Source organism: Panthera uncia, chromosome D4 (genome assembly GCF_023721935.1).
Source record: "Panthera uncia isolate 11264 chromosome D4, Puncia_PCG_1.0, whole genome shotgun sequence".
Classification (NCBI taxonomy): Eukaryota; Metazoa; Chordata; class Mammalia; order Carnivora; family Felidae; genus Panthera; species Panthera uncia.
Genome location: NC_064807.1, coordinates 14,691,331 through 14,713,641, shown reverse-complemented (window position 1 = coordinate 14,713,641; position 22,311 = coordinate 14,691,331). Strand labels below are relative to the sequence as shown.

General features: G+C 42.5%; 1 protein-coding gene across 1 annotated transcript in view; it reads right to left on the bottom strand.

Annotated features, from left to right (window-relative positions):
* The window catches only part of TMC1 (transmembrane channel like 1), a 199,198-nt gene that overhangs the window by 45,440 nt on the left and 131,447 nt on the right, over positions 1–22,311 (bottom strand). The window contains exons 6-7 of the mRNA XM_049632694.1: positions 17,523–17,629; positions 14,296–14,394 (exon numbers count right to left, since the gene is read on the bottom strand). Coding sequence (XP_049488651.1) covers positions 14,296–14,394; positions 17,523–17,629 — 206 coding nt within the window. The remainder of the gene's footprint in view (positions 1–14,295; positions 14,395–17,522; positions 17,630–22,311) is intronic.

Below are 22,311 nucleotides of genomic sequence, written 5' to 3'. Positions count from 1 at the left end.
TGATTTTTAAGTTTATTCACTTATTTTGGGAGAGAGAGCATGAGCAGGGAAGGGGCAGAGAGAGAGGGAGACAGAGAATCCAAGCAGGCTCTGTGCTGTCAGCACAGAGCCCAACGTGGGGCTCGGTATCAGGAATTGTGAGATCACGACCTGAGCCAAAATCAAGAGTTGGATGCTTAGCTGACTGAGTCCCCCGGGCACTCCCAGTCAATAACTTTTGCTGAGCATTTAGTATTTGCCAAACACATTTCCTCATCTCACAGAATGCTCGAAAGAACCCTCTGGCGTTGTTATGGTTAGGGCCAATGGTTTTCCTCCACTCTTGGTGTTGCCTTCCATGTGGGGAAGATCCGGAAATGTAACACTCCCAGATCCCCCTTACTTCCTTCTCCTCCCCGGGAGAGGAGAAACCAGTCTGGTAACAAAGCATAGATGAAGAAATGGGGATGATGCAGGCCACCTCTCTTCCCCATCCAGAGACAGCACACGTGGTGCTCTACCCCGGGAGGGGGCGTCCTGTTGTGCTCTGGAGCTGCTGGGCAGAAAGTTCTGGCTATGAAGTGCACTTGCCCATAAAGAGATGTCACCATCTTTAAAATCAGCCTTAGCAATAATAAAGCTGACATGTTGACCTCCACCCATCTAAGGCTTTGTCTTATTTCTGGTTATCTCACAACCTGGTTAAAGAAGGTAGGAGGTGTTATTTACCATGACTCTCCCACCCAGCAAAGACTCAATAGCCCTATTACTACTTTGGGGACGAAGAAACTGACCTTTATTTTCTTTAATGTTTATTTATTTTTGAGAGACAGAGTGTGAGTGGGGGAGGGGCAGAGAGAAGGGGGGAGGGACGGAGGATCTGAAGCGGGCTCCGCACTGGTAGCAGCGAGCCTGATGTGGGTCTCGAAATCAGAAACCATGAGACCCTGACTTGAGCCAAAGTTGGACACTCAACTGACTGAGCCACCCAGGTGCCCCAAGAAACTGAGCTACAAAGAGGTGAAGTAGCTTGTGCGCACTTACATAACCAGTAAGTGACCGTCTGAACTTGAACTGGGTCTGATTCAAATCCATATACTTAATGACTGCTGTGCTGTACCGCTTCCCCCACACTTCACTTTCCACCCCTTGTGTCACGCTATGGCTGTATCTTTCCAGCAATGCAAAGAAACAAGAAACCCTACCAACTTAGCCGGGCCTTTTGACCTATACACCCTTGGATGGATCCATGTTGGTGCCAGGACCTCTGGAGAAGGACCTGAACACCCCTTCTGAAGATTTCAAAGGGCCTCATCTTCACGTCCTTAACCATCACAACCTGACATCTTTTTCTAGTTCATAATGACAGTACTGGGATTAAAAAACACCTCCAAAACAACAGGAAAGGAGAAAGTGGATATATAACAAACATCTGGTGAGCCTGTTAGGTTAGCACAATAGCTACTGGGGCAGCTGGCTCCTCTGGTGTATGTACCATTCAATGGCTGGCACTTCATAAATATTAGATGGCAAGCAAAAGGCATAAGGTTTGTAGTTGTTTTTTTTTTTCTTCTTTGGAATCCTGATTATTTCACAAAGGTTTCTTCCATTTGCCTATCACTACCTAAGCAGCCAAGCATGTAAATGAAAGAGGCACTATTGAAGAACACAATTTTAAAAAGCTTTTTCCAAGTCATCTTAGTGGCATACTAAAGGGTGACTTTAAACAACCCTCCCCTTCCACCCCGTGGGCCCCCCACACTCCACACATCTTTCCTTTTCCCTTCAAACTCCAACGGCAGACATCTGGAAGTGACTAAAATAGCAATGACTCCTAGCCTAGCCAAAGTTCTATTTAGTTTCCATGTCAGCGCGCATGGCTTTCCCTGTGGGAGCACTCTCCCACCCCAAAATCTGTGACAGAGAAGCCACAGTCAGAGCCAAGTTTCAAATGAGCACGAACCATTCCCGTCCAACTCTGGGTTCTATGCTTGCACATCGTCTATTAAGCTTCTAATTTCTGTTTGAATGCTGCAGCTGGTCTAGGAATCAACTCATGTATTTGTTTATCTAACTAACTCTGAGAATTTACTATTTCCCCAATACTATACATTGATGGAGCAAGCTATCCCTAAAGGGGATGGCAGATGCCCCCAACAACATTCTGCATGCAAAATATCCACTTTGTAAGGATCTGTCACCTGAAATTACATTAGAGCTCCACCCCTTTGGCGTTTCTCATGACTACAAATAAATACCCACTGGGAAACATGACATTCCATCCCTGGGATGGGAAATGGATTTCATTGGCCTTAGCAACTCTTTATAGTTGGTAGTAACCGTCAGACCACTATTTTGTAAAAAACAAACAAACAAACAAACAAACAAAAAAAAAACCCAGAAAGAAGAAAAAAGAAAAGAAAAAGAAAAAAAATTCTTAAAGTCAAAACTAGTGGAAGAGAAGATATGATTTCTGACCATGCCTGCTAAAGACATGTGAAGAGAGAGTGGCACCAGGTGTGTGTGTGGGGGGGGGGGGGGGGGGGGGGGGGGCATTTCTACCATTCCCTGTATTGTTACCATTTATACTTTCGTGTTAAAGCAAGTTGCAAGTATGGGGGTGCCTGTGTGGCTCAGTTGGTTGAGCATCCGACTCTTGGTTTCAGCTCAGGTCATGATCTCATGGTTTCGTGGGTTCGAGCCCCACGTTGGGCTCCATGCTGAGAGTGCCAAGCCGGCTTGGGATTCCCTCTCTCTCTCTCTCTCTCCCCCTGTGCCTCCCATGCTTGTGCTCTCTCTCAAAAATAAATAAATAAATAAATAAATAAATAAATAAATAAACTTTTCAAAAAAGTTGCAAGCATGGCATCGCTTGATTATCTGATAAAGTGGACAGAAGCAAGGAGAATGCTAACAACACCCAAAACAAAACAAAACAAAACACTAATTTCACAAGGATGGCGGCCAGCCCGACACCTAGGTGAGATCCGGCCCATGACCTCGCTCTTTCTCTCTACCCAGACTCACCAAGCTTCTGCCTCATGCTCTGCTTGCCACTGAGTTTCCTTTCTTTTTGCTACATCCCTGATGTAGAGAGACGAAATTGACACTCCAGCGCTCTTAGCTAGGGCGCATGTAGATTACAAAGAGGAAATTGGGCTGAGCCTTAGCAGAACTTCTAGTTTTCAGTATTTGGAATTAACTACTTGTCCCAGGACTGTAGTCCATGAACTCGGGTCCTCAAAAGGCCAGGAAGCAGACAGTTGATTTTAGTGCCCGTTCATGTATCAGTGCCCTTGTGCCTCTGCCTCCTTCCCAGACAGCTGACTTTACCGGTACCCCGAGTCCCTTTCTGGCTTATGAATACCATGCTGTCCCTGTCCGGGCTCCCTCTTCTTCTTTTATTGTCCCTTTAAGAAATGGGCATTTTCCTGAGTTAAGTACCCTGAATAGGCATTTAAGGAAAGACATGCTTATTAAACATCTACCACGTGCCGGGCATTGTGCTAGCACTTTACACACATGACCTCATTTATTTTTTCACACCAGCCTGCTAGTTAGACATTAATCCCACTTTCTGACATATGACAATTAAGAGGCTCAGAGAGGTTGTCTAATGTCTCTCAGGTAGTAAGTAGCAGGATTCAAACTCAAATCTGTCAAAATCCCATGATGGAGTTCTTTTCATGATTCTACACTGCATTAAAAAAATTTTCTTTAATGTTTATTTTTGAGGGAGAAACAGAGACAACGTGAGCAGAGAGAGAAGATAGAGAGAGGGAGACACAGAATTCAAAGTAGGGTCCCGGCTCTGAGCTGTCTGCACATAGCCTGACACGGGGCTCAAACCCATGAACTGCAAGATCATAACCTGACCCGGTTAAGCCGGACTCTTAACCGACTGAGCCACCCAGGTGCCCCTGCATTTTAAGCTTTGCTGGCTTCCACAAAGAGCATTCCCATTTGTCTTTTCTGTGTCATTGTCCACAACTGACACTAACACTGGGAATTCTAGACACTGTGCCCAGTGCCCAATACACATCTTATTTCACTTGGATATCCCACAGACACCTTGGACTCAAAAGTTCCCCCAAACTGGCGTCTTCCTCCTATCCCAGGTAATGACACCACCGGTCCATCTGTTACCTCAGTCAGAAACTTGGATGTTTCCATTATCTTCCCGCTTTACCCATAAGTCACATGCAGTGACTAGCAAAGTCCTGTAGTTTCAGCTTCATGACCCCATGTGATACGGATGCCGTCTCCGAACGTCACTGCCATTCACAGGCCTCTCCGCCTCCATCTTACGCCAAGTCCAACCCAGTCCATCCTACATTCACAAGGAATCTTTTTTTTTATTAAAAAATTTTTTTTATGTTTTTATTTATTTTTGAGACAGAGAGAGACAGAGCACGAGCAGGGGAGGGGCAGAGAGAGAGGGAGACACAGAATCGGAAGCAGGCTCCAGGCTCTGAGCCGTCGGCCCAGAGCCCGACGCGGGGCTCGAACTCACACACTGCGAGATCGTGACCTGAGCCAAAGTCGGACGCTCAACCGACTGAGCCACCCAGGCGGCCCTCACAAGGAATCTTCTAAAAGGTACCTGACCACATTTCCATCCTATTTGAAAATTCTTTGTGTTCTCCACCACCTACAGAATCAAGTCTGACTCCTTCACCTAATGACACCGTCCTCCTTGATTAGATCCCTTTTTTGTATGACGCGCTTGTCTTTAAGTATGCTACTCTTACTCCCTGAGTACCAGCTTTGCTGAATCGCTCCTTGGTATTGAGTGCATAGCACTATTTACTGCCTCCATGCCATTGTGCACGTGGGTTCCTCTCTTGGAATGCTGTTCCCACTTATCCTCCCCATTTCAGAGCCTAGTTCATTCTTATTATTTCTTTAAAACCTGTTTAAACTACCTCTGTAAAGCTTTTACTGACCTCTAGACCAGAGCAACTTGTTATGGGGACAACGGTCATTTCCTCCAGGTGCACAGAGCTTTGCTAGATGAAATACTTGCCAGGGCCCCCACCCCCTCTACTCACTTTGTCCCAGGGGAGGTGTTGTCACTTCCCCAATCGATACTTTTGGAATGAATGAGCTGTACTTGCCTAACCCAAATATAACTTTATTCCAGTAGGAAATAGGCTTTCCCAGGGTAAGATGGATTTGGAGTCCCATATTAGCAAAACCATTTGGCTAAGAGTCCCAGATTAGCCCTCCAACTTGGTCCCTATTAGTGATGGATGTGAAATTTTGGTGCCCATCTGCCTCCCCTCTCAGACAAATCATTCAGAACTCAGAGGAAAAATAGAGCTATTGCTTTCTGGGGCTTCGCAAGTCTCCAGTAAACTGAACTCCAGTGAAACGTAACACAGAATCCTCCCTCCATTATGCCTCCATGCGCCTAGGACATGTGTCTGTTGGCTCGAGGTTGTCTCAGTGTATGACAATTGTTTGCACATCCAATTAAACCAAAAGATCCCCGTGGGCAGGGAAAATATATTAGTTATCTATGTATTTCCAGCATCTCACATTCAACTTATGTTTGTGGAATGACCGATTGAATAGAAAAATTGCTTCCGGTGGTCATTAACAGTCCTCAGTGAGATGAAGCTGTTTCAAATTATCATCTAAACTACCTTTTTCTGTTTTTCTTCTCTCTACTACCCATTTTAATAAAATAGGGTCAGTCATTCAAGGCAGTAGCATGATGGTAACAATGAATCAAAACACCAAGAAAGTGTCCGAGAGACACTCACATTGGCAAAACTCCTTAATTTTCTCTACTAATTGTCTAAAACTCTTGTAAAATAAGAAATTCTCAGTGCTATAAAATGAGCTTCTACATATATTTTCATCCCAAATGAGAAAAATGGTCTTTTGTTTCACAAGATGGAGATTAAAAGCATTATATTATGGGGTTTTGTTGTTCAGTTGACTTCCAGTCTTCTAAATCTGCCTACTAATTCTTTCAAGTAATGAAAAATGAAGCATCATAAATTCATATATGAAGAGAGATATGTCTGATTATATAGACACAGCCTATAGTGGGAATTACCTTACTATTATCTATTTTTTAAGCTTATTTATTTATTTTGGGGGGAGGGGAAGGGCAGAAAGAGAGGAAGAGAGAGAGAGAGAGAGAGAGAGAGAGAGAGAGAGAGAGAGAATCCCAAGCAGGGTGCGTGCTGTCAGCACAGAGCCCGATGCAGGGCCTGAACTCACAAACCATGAGATCATAACTTGAGCCAAAATCAGGAGTCTGATGCTTAACTGACTGAGCCACCCAGACACCTCACTATTATCTATTTTAAAAGAAGTTTTGAACAAATGAAAATACAAAAATAAAAGTAGAGAAAATAAGAAACTACTTGAAAAAAAATGAAGTTTAGAAAATTTCAATCCTATATGAGCAGCATATATTTTATTTCAAACATTTAAGATCAATGGATATAGGGGCGCTTGGATGGCTCAGCCCAGCTCTTGATTTCGGCTCAGGTCACGATCTCATGGTTTGTGAATTCAGGCCCACATTGGGCTCTCTGCTGACAGTGCAGAGCCTGCTTGGGATTCTCTCTCTTTCTCTCTCTCTCTCTTTGCCCCTCCAAACTCTCTCTCTCTCCCTCTCTCTCTCTCTCTCTCTTTCTCAAAACTAAATAAATAAACTTAAAAACTGAACAAAACAAAATCAATGAATGTAATTAATTTCAAGTACAATTCATAAGCAAATAATATTTATTGGAGATACATGATGCTGGAATATAAGATGGAGTTTTTACTGAATTGTTTTCAAATGTGACTTTAAGTAATCTATTTTCACAGCAGACGTATCAGACTCAAAATGTGATGCCATTCGGTTGTGTTATGGAATATAATGGATTGTGAAGTTCTAATCTGGCTCAATGGCTCAGCCTTCAATCTATTAGGTTGACAGCCAATATTCAGAGGTCAACAGATTCCTACCAGGCAAACTGAGCTCTTGCAAACAATCTTAGTCTCTCACTTACTGATATTTATCGACACATGATATGCTCACCTATCGTTTGACTCTTTTTGGTCTCCTCACATTCAATTTCCTCCACTCTGATCTGTTCACCTTTTTAAGTTTCAAGTTTGATAGTGCCACTACTCATCCACCACTCCCTAAAACTACTTTCAACTGCTCTGAGAAAAACACAGTATCATGACCTAGATTCTAAAGAGTTCCACACATCTTGATACCCCTTCTGTCTCTGTAAGGCCAACCCCCCCACCCCGACGCCCTTTCACAGTCTAGTTTCACTAACCTCCAGTCAGTCTCTTGAGTGAGGCAATCTTCTCCCACCATAGGTCCTTTGACTTGCTGTCCTCATTTTCTAGAATGCCTCTCCGCTCTCTCAAACTGGGAGCTCGTACTGACTCTTCAGAGCCCAATTCAAGGGTTTCTTTCTCAGAAAAATTCTGCCATCCTCTACTTCCCTCTCTTAGGCTGTGAACTAGGTCAGGATCCCTGCTGCATGTTCGCTCAATACTGTTTACCTTTCTTACTTGGCACAGTTGCAATTACATTTATTTTTGTGATTACCTCACTACTCGACTAGACTTTAAGTTTCCAAGGCCAGAGACCTTGTTGGGTTTTGCTCACCTTTGCTTAGCACCTGGCACATTATCTGGCATATACTAAATAAATGTTCACTAAATTAATGAAAATAAGACTTGTTCTGGGACCACATCCAAAGAACAGATGCTGTTTTCATGTTGTAAGTATGACATCAGGATCATAGGCATCCCAAATTTTTGCAAAAAGAAAGGTCGGCTTTGGTTTGGCCAGGTGCAACTTGAGATGTTGAAAACTGGAAGTTGTTGTTGAATTAAAGAAAACACTGATAGAAGTGAAGACCCGAAGGAATCAGTTTTCCAAGTCTACACAACAAAAGGATCCCAAGAAAACCAAAAGCAGACCCTGGGATCTCTTCTACCGCAAGCTATAAATGTGTATCAAGAAGTCCAGGAGTAGCAGATTAAGAGGCCTATGAAGCAAGAGAAACTATGAGTGAGAGCAGAATTTGACATGGCTTTTCTGTTAATGGAATCTAATGAGCCTATTGAGAGGGACCTGGGCTGGACACTGAGGAAATGAAGCAAATATGGTGGCCAGGGATGGACAACCTTTGGATGCTGCCAACCCCGGCATCCCTTGGCTAAGCTGCACCCACCCTGTTCAGTGAAGTCTTCTAAGGAGTCTCACTATGGATACAGAGGAGAGGATCCTGACCCCTTCCATTCTTAGGATTTCCACTGCAGGGGAGAACTATCCCCTGTCTTGATGAGCATGGTAATCTACAAACCTAGTTTTGTCCCAAGAGGCTTAGCAGTCTGCCTCGGGGCCCTACTTTTGCCCTCGGTGAGGGCACTAGATGTTTATCATCTGGGGGTCTGGTCTTTGTTGAGCCAGCTCTGGGTGAGGCTGAGACAAGGGCTGAAGCAAAGAGATTATATTGGTGTATTTGAAGCTTGTTGCAACTAAGTAAGAGCAGCAGAAGAAACAACAACAACACTTCTGACCTAAAGTAGAGGAACCAAGTCACACGTTCAAGCCCACAGACCCCGACAGCAGCCATGCTGGTGTGCTACTCAGAGAGCCTTTGGGAGATGGCCTCCAGATGCCACCACTTTGAATAAACCAGAATGGAACATCGCGTGCTCGTCCTGAGACTACATCCTCCCAGGTGGCCCCCAGCCCATGACCGAGAATAGTGAGAAATAGTAGAGCCAGTGATAATGGGGTTCCTCCAATGGACAGACTTTGCTTGGAGATTCACCATTAGCCTCGTCAAGACTTTTTTCCCAGAGCTGTACTGCAATCTTGAGATTCTTCCTACTCAGTGTCCCCTCCCTCTCTCCCTTCTCAGGAGTCAGGCTGGCTTTGCCATCTGGACACTTTCCCCACCTACTCATGCTTCCTCTCTCCTTTCTTGTTTGTAGGTATTCCCACCCTGCCCCCAGGTATCTCCTGCATCTAATATTGTTTTTGTGTGTGTTTCTTGGGAAGCCAAAAATGACTTGCTCCTTCAAAAGGGCTCCCTAAAAAAACCCTTGCGCACTGTTCGTGGGAATGTAACTTGGTGCAGCCACTATGGAAACCAGTATGGAGGTTCCTCGAGAAATTAAAAATAGAAATGCCATATGATCCAGTAATCCACTGCTTGGGATTTATCTGAAGAAAAAGAAAACGCTAACTTGAAAAGACAAAAGACACCTGCACCCCCATGTCACCACAGCATTATTCACAATAGCCAAGACACGGAAACAACCTGTGTGTTTGTCAATGGAGGAATGGATAAAGAAGATGTGGTGTGTATATATACAGACGTATACATGCTGGCATATATTATTCAGCCATAAAAATGAGGAAATCTTGCCATCTGCAACAACATGGATAGATCTTGGGCATTATGCTAAGTGAAATACCTCAGATGGAAAAAGACAAAGAACATCGAATCTCACTTGTATGTGGAATCTTAAACAAAAAAACAAGCTCATAGACACAGAGAATAAACCAGTGGTTGCCCGCGGCAAGAGATGGGGATGGGAACGATGGGCGAAGGAAGTGACAATGTACAGATTTCCAGTTATAAAACAAACAAGTCGTGGGGGGTGCAACGTACAGCTCGCAGACCATAGTCTGTAGTACTGCATTTCATATTTGAAAGTTGCTAAGACAGTGAATCTTAAAGGTTCTCATCTCAAAAAATAAAAAATAATTCTGTAGCTATGTATGTTGCCAGATGTGAACCAGTCTTATTGTGGTGATCATTTCACAATGTCTCCAAATATTGAATCGTTATGCTGTACACCTGAAACCAATGTAATGTTGTATGTCAGTTGTACCTCAATAAAAAAGGGGGCACTCTCTGAAAATAAACACGTATTTGAACTACTAAAACATCCCTTAAAAAAAGATGAGTTATTCCATATGTATATCGCAAAAATATCTCTTGTAAATGTGGTCAGTACCATAAGACATGAAGGAACTTAAGAGAACTGAGGGGAGATGCTGTCACTCTGGAAGATTATTATTTAAAAAAAAAACCTGTTGATACTCATAAAATAAGGAGTGGACCTGCTGTTTGAGAACATTCAGAATGTCTGTGACAGTTTCCTTTGAGGACAGACTTCAAGGGTGAGATGTGGCACAGGTGGGCAGGGCAGAAGGAGTCGGCTTGGGGTGTGTTAGAAGTAAACTGACGATTTGACATTAAAGTCAGCCACGTTTTACTTTGAATTTCAGCACCTCCTCTAATTATCTGTGTCGTCTTTGGCAAACTGACCGACCTCTCCGAGTCCCAATTCCCTCAACTATAAAAAGATTATTGATCTTCATCCTGAAGGGTTGTTACGGAGATGAAACTTAATGTAGGTGCCTGCTTAACACATACAGGTGCTAAATGTCCTCTCTAGGGCCCCTTTTAGAGCCTCGCCCCAACAACAGCTACGACGACCAGCTGAAAAGGGGGACGCAAAGTTGACTCGCGTTTATCCACACGCAAGGTACGAGACGTTCACAAGCTGGAGAACTGAGTGCCTTTCCCTTTATCCACAACTCAAATGATCTCACCCTCTGATATCATTCTTGCGTCTCCGAGTATTTTGACAACAAAGACGTCCTCTTCTTCCTGACCTAAACTCATTCTTCCAATTCTGTTGCTTCAAATCATATCATTTCTGCTGATTCGAGCCATAACACGCATATTAGACACTCTCCCTATTTCTTACTATTTTAAGAAAATATATTTCCCTCTAGGTTGGTAAGACCCGCCACTAGGTACTCAATACAAGGATCAAAAATATGGTGCTTTGTAAAGCACGGCTTTGAAAAGCTGTCAGACTGGCCGACCTTTGCAAATACCAAGTGGCATTTGTCTCCTATTAAAGTGAATGTGGATGAGTTATGACATGTGTTTACAAATGACAGAGCACTGAGCTCCAGGGTGATACTTCGGTGGGGAGGGTCCGGAGGGAAGTTCCAAGGTTCCAACCTGAAACTTCACTGCCCCACCTCCACCCCACTTCCCATCCTATAAGCTCCTCTACCACAAGAGGTCGTGCTTGCATCTCTGTCCCAGCATTCTTTCAATCTTTTTCTGTTTCTCTTCACCTGCATCTATATGGAATTATTTAGCTAAGCAGTCACACTAAGCTTCTTAGATGCGACAAACCCATGGCTTAATCAGACCGTTCGGGCATTTGTTAACTCTGCCTTAGTCCTGAAACACGTCTTTTTTCCTCCTTGCGTCTCTGGGCTCTTTGGAAGTGCAGAATTCTGAGTTTTCAGGGAATCTCAAGGATATTTCGTTGATGGTTTCCTCCATGGTGCCATGATAGATGGAATACTGTGCTGTCCAGGAAGATCATCTTATAATACAGAGAGGGCACCTCTATTGTTCAGAGGACCAAGTAAAGAATTCGAGCAAGAGTAAATATTGAACCTACTATTCTACTTAAGAATCTAATTTGGGAATTATGTATTTATTATGAAAAGTGAAAATGGGATCCAGCTGTTTCAACTCCTCCCCAGTGAGATAGCTATGGCACTGAAAGGAGCCGATCTGTGTTCTAGAAACAGTAAGTGAGAATGCTGTTGGAAATCAGTGCAGGAAAATTAGTTTTTTGGAACCACTCAATAGCTATAAGACCCTGAGTAGGCTTCTATGACTCAAAGTTTCCCTAACTTTATAATGTGAAACATGGGACTGAAGAGGTCTAAAAGCACTTGTATCTCTAAAAACCTCTTATGTGGGGAGTGCCTGGGTGGCTCATTCGGTTAAGGGGGTCCAACTTCAGTTCAGGTCATGATCCCACGGTTCGTGAGTGTAAGCCCCACATGGGCTCTCTGCTGTCATCATGGAGCCCACTTCAGATCCTCTCTCTCCCTCTCTCTCTGACCCTCTCCTGCCCTCTCTCTCTCTCTCTCTCTCTCTAAAACATAAATAAACATTAAACAAAGTAAGAAAAATTTTAAATCCCTTATTTTATGATACATGCCAAATAACTGAGTGGTTACCATACGCAGAAAAATTAAGAAAAGCTGCAAATGAATAACGTCACTTTAATGGCTTTTCATATTTTTTATTGGCTGTTTATATTCTCTCTCTCTTTTTTAAATCTATTCTCTTATTGCTTTAGAACTGTTTTCAGGCAGGCCTAGATTATAAAGGAAAATGAATATCATAGGATACTCTGGTTTCTGTCTTCCTCTATCCGCTGCTAAATTGTATTTCACCAAACTGAAAATGAGACAGCTGTCAAGGGCAGTAAGAAAATCTTGGCGAGCCTATGTGTTGCCCAAACCCTCTCCCCTGGCCTTTTCCTGTATTCACCTGTTAGAGCTTCTGGTTTGACCCTCAGAACCACCTTCCTCTTTGTCTTCCAATCAGCTGATCAATATCTTTCACGTCGCTAATGGACTTTTTCCCCCAACTTTTTTTGTTTCAGTTAGTTGACAAATTTAAAAGTGCTTCAACTTCATTGAATATTTGTTCACAAACAAAACACGCTTTTGTTCAGACTTTCAGTTCTTCTTTTCTCTGGTTTGATTAAAACATCAGAACATGCCAATGATATTATTAGTTTGGGCTCTTACTAACCAGACGGGAAGTTTATTATCTTGCTAATCAGAAGATGAGAATGGGAAGGAAAAGCAGATTCAGGAGAACACAATAAGAAATGATTTGAAATCTAGAGAGAGGGAGGAAGAGAGATGGAGGGTAACAGAAAGGAGAAATACACAAGAAGAAGTAAAACCTAACTCAGACACCATATCCTTCACAAATCCTAGACCTTCCCAAGCAAAACTAGCAATCACTTCCTTGGGGCCCCCCGTTGTCTTTTTCTTTTGTCCATTTTGCTACCTTAACACACAACATGTGGTATACTAGTTGACCAACTATCTTCTACTATCGTGAGTACCTTGAGCCCAAGAAACATGTCACATTTATCTTTGTAAAACCAGTGCATGTTTATATTCCAGAAATGAGCGCTGAATTGAAAATGAAAAGTCCAACTGACAAGGATGATCGGAGATTCCAAATGCCACAAAGTTGGGCCTGCCGATGCTTAGAAGCCTTACGCTTATTTCTGGTGCTTACTGGGAGACTGGGAACCTTTCTGAAAGTTTACATTTTCTGGTAATGCTCACGTAATTCATTTCTATGGTTCCAGGGCTCTACAGATCATCCCTCTTCTTGGGGTTGTCAGTCAAGAAGATTCACGAAGATTTTATTGGTTGAGTATCATATTAAGGGCTTCAAAGAAGGTGTAATAGATAGGATCCCCTCTTTAGGAAGCTCATAATTTAGGGAGTTTGAGGACAGAATTCAAAATATCTGTGAAATATACCTATCAGCACCATGAACATGAAGAGTGTTCATTGTTTTTCTTTCCTTCTTTGATTCCCCAGGTTACATAAAAGCTTGTCCTCATTTGCCACTGTCCAAAAATTCCTTGAATTATCAATTCCCCAATCTCCACCTTACTACTTTCTTATCTTCTACACTTCCAACCATCTCCAATCTGGTCACTATTTAGAAAAGAAATGTGTGAAATTTAATAGTTGCCACAGACTTGAATCAAACTCTTGACATGATTTTTTCAATGGGTAAAAATGAATCTCTGCCATAACAATAATCCTCACCCAGGGCAGCTGAAAGAGTGAAACTTACCCCCATACTATAGTGGAGTCATGCTCATACAGGTACCACAATCGTGTGGTAGTCATTTTAGTATTATTTATCAGTTAATATTTAGTACTGTTTAGTATTTAATATTTAGCTGTGTCTGGAATTGACTATTGAATAATACTAAATAGACTTGTTTAGGAAGCAAAGCTCTAATTCCCTAAGAATCCTATGAGATTTTTCAAAAAGCACATTTGCAAATTCTTCCTTTGTTCTTTTCCAAAGCCAGAGATAAAGATATTTGTTTCAAGTCTTTGAACTCTGAGCTCACCTTCATTCAGTCATCTATATTCCCATTTAATCATATTATCACATTATTAAACCTATTCTTTTTTTTCTTTCTCTCCCTTCCTTCTTTCCTTTCATTCCTCCCACCCCCCTCCCTCCCTTTCCTCCTTTCTCTTTTTCCCCCTTCCTTCCTTCCATCCTTCCTTCTTTCCTTCCTTCCTTCCTTCCTTTCTTATTTTTTTTAACAAGGGGCAGGGACATATCTCTTAAGACCTTCATCTACCCCAGAAGAGGAGGCCATGGGGTTTCAGAGAGTAAGGACAAATCCATCCTCCTACCAACACAGCTATGTGGAGACACTTACGTTGAAGTCGTACAACACACCGAAGTTTGCCGCAGATGCCTCTTCAGCTCTGGGAACTGTTTTCCTAGGTAAACTGCCATATGGCAAACCCCAGAGGTACTGTATAGAGAAGCAAAGAAAGCAGTTAATAATTGGAAACAAAGTCTGAGCCACACATGTGATCACAAATGGTTTTGTTTAAAAGCACTTCTGAAACTTTTTCATGGAGACTCTGTGGGTCTCCACGTGGGGTCCCATTTTCCGGGAATTGACTACTAAATCCAGAGTTAAGAACAAAGGGAGTGCTAGGAACCCTTCCTTCTAAGTTCAGTGGACCACCAGCAGTCGGGCCAACCACAATGCCCAGAAGGCTTGCTGAGAAGCCCCACGACCCACCACCACCTCTAAACTGGTCTCCTTTAGGGGAGGTCTGGAGAGGAGAAAAGAGGCCTTTGGGGGAACTATAGTGTTCAAACAAACCATACTACCCACATCTTCATGTGGGGCTGCTTCTTAGGGTTGGGGGTGGTGGGAGATTCTCTCCTTCATGTTAAGAAAGAGAAGACTCAAGGGAATCACTTATACAATTTGAGAGGGTCAAATGGGAGGAAAGATGGGTACCCTGATTATATTTGCTTTACCACTAATTCAGGTTTGCTCCCCTGATCTTATGCTACCAGATTCAAAGAGGAATTTTTAGGGGCCGAGCCAGCCAGCAATGGGACAAGAATAAGGTCCTGGCAGATTTCCTGGTGAGAACTGGTAAAAGCACCCCGCTAGGGCAGGCACAAGGCTTGCCAAGCAGATGCTGCTTCTTATGGGACATGAAAATTTCTTCCCTGGGGCTGGGGGTGGAGGATGAATGTGACTGGACGCCTGAGTGTGCAGCTTTATGGAAGTCAGCCCCTACTCCTACCCTCCACATAGGCTGCACAGCTTCCATGGAAGCTTCTTGGCTTCCTAGGACTGAACAGAGCAGAAGGTGGGTCCTACCCTGTCTCACTCCAAAGTTGAGGGCCACAGAGAACAAAGGAGATTAAAGTCTCAGGCTCGGCCCTTTGGGCGAAAGGGCATTTGAATCAAAGGAAGGCTGAATGAGTCTGTGGGCTGGAGGCTGCTGAAAAATGGAGCCTCATTGCCAGGAGGGGACCAGTCTTGGCCTCTGGCGGTTCTGTAAAGCTAGCACATGAGGTTTCTATCCTCTTTTGTTCTTTTGCTGGAGCTGGTAACCAATGCCCAGAAAACAGGATGCCCCTCACAGCAGCTAACACAAACCTGTAAGAAAGCATCCAAAGACAATATGCTTCTTAGTTCTAGGAATACATCCAATCAAACACATATTAACTCCCTCCACTATACACCAGGCATTCTGTAATTTCATATAGTTGGAACAAATCAGCCACAACCGTTCATTTCCACAGAGGCTGTGTGCTGTAGGGGAAAGAGTAAGTGCCGTTGATAAAACTCCACGTATGCCCCGAGTCTGACACTAAGGAGTGTCATAATAGCCAGTGATGGAGTTTCAAGTTTCCTTGGAGACATGAGCAGAAATAAAGCTGGGGTTAATCTGAAATAGATGAAATACATACATTCTGCTCTATCGCCTGAAGGTTTTCACTTGAGAAATGGACTCGCCAGACTTCTGATCTATGTCTACTGACTTCTAAGAGCCACATAGCCGTAGAATGCCCCGAATTAGCTCAGGGATTATAAAAGTAGTGGATTGAGAGGCAAAATCTTGGGACAAAAAATAGAATCATGATCCCAGTCCTGGAACGACTTGAAAAAAACCCCTCACTCTCAAGATATTGGTTAAGCCCAATAAGCAACCCGTGACTCTGTTTCCACATTTTTAAAGGGGAAAGAAATGCTTCTGTAAGTCTACTTCTTACATTTGTTGTGAGGCTCAGTAAGTAAAAGAAATGAAAGTGTTTTGCACTATTAAAAGCAAAATTCTTCATGCATGTAAAGCACTATTGGGATTGTTATGCCCATGGGGAGGCTCAATGCAGAAGCTGGCACTGATTTAAAACCCAGTGCTCTAACCTAACAATCTGACGGTTGATTGGGGGTGGGAGGGAGGGCAGGGTGGGTGATGGTTATTGAGGAGGGTACCTGTTGGGATGAGCACTGGGTGTTGTATGGAAACCAATATGACAATAAATTTCATATTTAAAAAAACACATGGTGGGGTGCCTGGGTGGCGCAGTCGGTTAAGCGTCCGACTTCAGCCAGGTCACGATCTCGCGGTCCGTGAGTTCGAGCCCCGCGTCAGGCTCTGGGCTGATGGCTCGGAGCCTGGAGCCTGTTTCCGATTCTGTGTCTCCCTCTCTCTCTGCCCCTCCCCCGTTCATGCTCTGTCTCTCTCTGTCCCAAAAATAAATAAAAAACGTTGAAAAAAAAAAATTAAAAAAAAAAAAAACACATGGAAATAAAAAATCACTCAAAACACTTAGTTTTGGCTGTCAGCAATACTGTTCTGAACAAGTTGGCTTTGAAATAATGACACCTAAAAGACCCTCTGTAGCCCGAATAAAGCCTAAACTGACTTCTGTGTGATAAGTAAGCATCCAAAGATCAGAGCCATCTAACCTCTTGTGACTAAAGACTCCAACCTCAGTCTTGTTTGTTGGCCTTAGTTGATTGACTCTTTTCCCCACATCAGCTCAGGGCTTTGCCTCCTTCTTCACTCTGGACCCACTATCTGCTTTACTCTCCTCTCTGACTTTGATCCTAAAAGACCCCACCCCACTGTGTATGTGTGCGTGTGTGTGTGTGCCTGGGTTATCTTACTTTACATGTGGAAAAAAACTGCTCATGTTGTGTTTCTTCAAATAGAAAAGACAGATGCATTAAGGAATATTTCTTTCCAAGCAAACTTGGCAAAATAAATAAATACAATTCACAAAGTGTCGAAGCTTTCCTTTTGAGCAATTAACATTTGAGCACAGGGACCACCTTGGGAATCTGATAGAAGCCATGAACCCTTCCATATAAAAATGTACATTTAAACAGACACACCACATTTTATATATGATTTCAGGAAGCTCATGTACCCTTTGGAGCAATGAGTAGGATCTTTAGCCCACGGGCACGATTTTGAAGATTAACCTTGTTACCTGGGCTACGACTCTCAGAGTGGATACAGCCAGTTAATCATTCTATTTTTCAGAAGAGGAAAGAAATTTTCTAGGACAGGAGAAACTTGTTCCAGCTATTTTTTTGTAACCCGGAAGTCAGAATCTTACCTCTGGCAACATGATGAGGCTGAATGTCAAGATAAAGAGAACCATATTTACTCCATACATCCATCTCAAGAAGAGGAAGTATGAGGCCACCGATGAGCCAAACTGACCTACCAAAAAGAAAAGTTAAAAGATTGAGAGACAGGTCAGAATCAAAAGGAAACAAAAGCCACTGTCTTGGTGCTTTCCATAAGAGATCTGCTCCTGGCGACACTTGGGTTCTTTTCACGTGGACATCATATCGACAGTCTCTGGCGTCCTCCTGTTTCTATCCTGGAAGAGGGAAAGTTAATGGTGATGGAAGTGCTCTCTACTGTGTAGTTGCCATTGTGTAGAATGACTGTGACCTACGCCTTTAGAGTCCTTCCGAGGGAAAGCTGCCTTGTGCTTAGCAGCTAGAAGTGCTCCTTGAAGAGCCCATTTCATGCCTGGAGTTAGTACAGTTGCGTGAGCAAATACCTGTAAGGTGGTTGCTGCAGTACCTGGCCAGCAGTTTTCCACCATTATCATGATCATTACTGCCCTTCTGCCTCCTTCCTGCCAGCCAACAAGGCTCTTCTCAAAAATGTTTACCACATCCTTTCTGGACAGCTGTCCTAACAGACCGCCCCGTGCTATTTGTCTGACTTAACTGGCATTTTTTAGGTACAGCACAGAAGCTGAAGGTCATTCACTCACTCCTCACATATTTAAAGTATCTTCTGGGGCACCTGGGGTGGCTCAGTTGGTTAAGCATCCGACTCTTGGTTGCAGCTCAGGTCATGATCTCACGGATCCTGAGATGGAACCCCACGTTGGGCTCTGTGCTCACAACATGGAGATGGCTCGGGACTTTCTCTCTCCCCTCTCTCTCTCTCTGCCCCTTCCCTGCTCGTGTGCTCTCTGTCTTTCTCAAAATAAATAAATAAACTTAAAAAAAATAAATAAAATAAAGCATCTTCTGCTAGGAATTACTTTAGATGTGAAGCACAATGTCACAGATACGGTTGCTGCCCTAATACAACTTAAATTTTAGTGAGGTATGGAAACAACAAAAATGCAGGAATTTAAAAACTAGATAAATTAATTAAATATATGTATTTATCATAATATATTATATATTATATTATACATCGTATCATGTGTGAATAGCATGTATATTATATATCATATATATTATATATGTATATTCGCTTTATACATTGATTAATGCATATATATTATGTGTGATATAGCATGTATGCATGCATCATTTATATGATACGTATGTATTATATATGATATATAAGATTACATATGATTATATATTTGTAACAATTACATATATGTAATTATTATAACCAGATAGGTCCTGATTATAAAATATCAAGAGGGTTGCTTTCAATAAGTTCGTTGAGGAAGGTATATCAAAGAGGGTAGCATTCGAGCCTCGGTCTGAAGTTGGAGGAAGAGGCACAATGCCCAGGCTGGGGAAGAGCCGCTCAAGCAGAGGAAAGAGCCAGAACAAATATCTGGAGGCAGGCAAGAGCTCAGGACAATTGAGGAACAAAGCAGAGGACTGTGTAGTTGGAGCCCAATGAACAAGGGAAATTGGTGACAGATGAGGACGGAGAGACAAGCCAACCCACACTGCGTAGGACCTCTTAAGGCAAGGTAGAAAGTGAGGCTTTTATTTTAAATGTGATGAGAAGTCACCAACAGGTGTTAAGCAGCTGGAGTGGGCTGGCGGTGGGGGCACCGTGACCTTTAAGAAGTCTCTTCCACTTTGGGAAATGAATTGGGAAGGGACAGGCAAGAATGTGCCATCGACACTCGTGCGCCACCGTGGATAGTGATCTGTCCAAATCGTATTTGCTGAGAAAAAAATAAAAAAACATGATCTTACAACAGAGAATGGAAGAGGAAGAAAGAACAGGAATTTGAGGTCTCACGTTGAGATTTCACCAATTAACAAAAGCCAGACTTTTCTTGACCACTTAAGGTTCAACGTTAAGTTACTAGTTTCCTTAATCTTCCCAATTCCCATTTTCGGTTGCCCAAGAAGAAACAATGAACACTGGCAGTCACCCCCACTGCATCGGGCCCTTTTTCCTGACTCATTCAGCAAAATACCTCCAGTGACCAAAGCTTTTCTTGGCCCTCTGGCTTTGCAACATTACTGGTGGGGAAACATTATTGCAGATGGAAGGAGGCTGCTATGAAGCAAATTCCAGCCTCTGCTTAGTAACATGAGGCTGAGATCACATGAGAGTCATGCTGCTATTTCTGGAACTTAGAATATTCTTTAGGTGCCACCTTGCCTATTCCCACAACACAGTGGCAATTTTTATAGAAACTTTAAAAAAGTCAATGGCTAAATGGACGTTTTTTAAAAAACCCAATGATTTTGAAATCTGAATCTTTGGATTCATTTCACTTTGTAGAGGGATACAGAGTTCTACAGGATTTCTGAAAGCATGTGGTTTTGCTAAACACGCCCGCAGGTGCTGTAACCAGATGCGCTGGTCCATCTGCAGAAAGGCTCAGCAGATCTGCCCCTCCCAGGACATCTGATCACCCACCTGGCTCCCAGTGATTTCATATCATTTCATGGCTGTTATCTATGTTCTCTGGTAACAATCGCCCAAGGACTGCCTCAGCCAGGTTCACTTGTCATGTTTTATTGAAGGCAGTAGACTTCCAGCTTCCTAGTCATTATAGTTACTCATTAATTGGAGAAGAAACTTTGTCTCTAGGTACCCGGAGTAAGCTTTTCCCTGAAACACACAGGAGATCTTCTGGTGTAGAATCCCAAGCACGGGATGCTGACTCATGCTTTCCTCCTTCTCTCCCTCCCTCCCTCCCTCGTGGCCTTCTTCCCTTCCTCCTTCCCTTCCTTCTTTCCTCCCCTTCTTCCTTTCCTACCTCCCTTCTTACAGTTTTGCTCTACTTATTAGCACCCACGGCTAATGGTCCCCTGATTGGGACTAAATCTGGCATTTACTAAAGAGAGAAACCTGACTATAGTGTAGCTAAAAGATAATTGGAAAGAACATCCATTCCCGTGTGCTTAGTCTCTTAGATAAAATTGTAAAGAACAAGAATAGGTTGTAGTAGTGGTAATGATAACAACAACAACAACAACAACAACAACAACAGCTGGCATATCTCGCTGGTCAATTATGCATACTGAAAACTTTGACATCAACTCATTTAACTACCTCTAGAACCCAATAAGCTTAAGTGTTATTAGGCCCACTGTGTGGATGGAGAACCCCAAAATTAAACATAAGCATTGGACTGAACCAAAACTTGACTAATAATAGTAACAGCTGATATGTAATGAATGTTTGTTTCAGACACCTGTCTTGATCTTGTGTATTAATTCATTTAGTCATCGAATTCCTGCAAGAGGAGAAATACTGTACTCTCACCTTACAGAGACTTAAGCCCGTGGGTTACAGAGCTAGGAAATGATGAAACCGGGGTCACGTGGGTAGTTCTGTAGGTAGTAAATGATGGAGCCAGAGTTCTAAACCAGGCAGCCTTGATTCCTAGGTGTTTGACTCTAAATCTAGATCTCTTTTAACCACAGTGCTATATTGCTCGTCAGGTAGAATCATAATCAAATTATCTTTTTAAAACTATAATATATGGAATAATTATGCCATGTGCATGTATGTCTGAAAGAATATAGGCAATATCCATGAATCAGCCAAGGCCATGCACATTCATAAATTTGGATTGTGCCCAGAAATGACCTGTTCTTTTTTTCTTTAATCTAACTAATAAATCCTGTTTCCATAATGAATTATTCATGTATTAAAACAGAGTCCTTGGTATGTATTCCAGTGAGACCTTTTAAGCTTATGCAATATTCTGGTTGCTGAATTTTCTTGCATTTCTTTTAAATTCAGGTTAAAGTTTCACCTCTCCCTCCCTCTGGTTATTTATTATTAAGGCAAAGCAATTTGTAGTCTGTCATCATGGATAATTTCCTCTTGAACAGTTGGGTAATAAGACAGGCAGACAAATATGAGCATTTCTAAATGGGAAAAGACCAATTAAATCACCTGCTGCATGAGTACAATATACATATCATCTTGTTGGGCTAGGACAAAAAGCATAGTTTCTTTCAAATTGGTCTAGGAAAATTAAATGTGGCAAATTTGATTTGGATTATCTGGAGCCAGTAAGGGGCAAAAGGACCTCAACCTTTAGAAAAAATTGGAACATGACTGCCTTTCCCATCTCTTTTCCAATTTCCATTTAGTTAAGTTTCAAAGACCATCGCAGATACATGCTTCCCCATCTTTGGTAGGGTACTTTCTATGGGATGGTTACTACGACCCAAGGACTTTGCTAGTACAGTCTTAGAGAGGTTTCATACTTTTCAACTAACATAATAGCCCCAGAGTCTATGGTGTATTTATGATTATCATTATGATCATAATGCATTAAGCATCTTATAGAAGATGAAGTATATAATTAAATAAATAGCTCATTCAAAACTAAATGCATGAGAAAATGGAAAATAATTCCCCAAGTAGGATATTGATCAAGAAATTCTATAACTACCCATCTTGCCATTGCCCTGGTAGAATCCACTCTGGGAACTGTTGCCAAAGAAAAAATTTATAAAATGTTCTGTAAAGTGATAAATGAGCAAGCCACATTGAGGAAACCACAAGCTTTGGACCCAGACAGACTTCACCTTGCATTTCAGCTCCTCTAGTGACTAATTCTGGTACAGTTAGGTTAATGTGCACATTGCATGCATGGTAAAGAGTATATGAAATGTCTGCGGAGTATCTGAGTGATGCTCAAAGGGCAG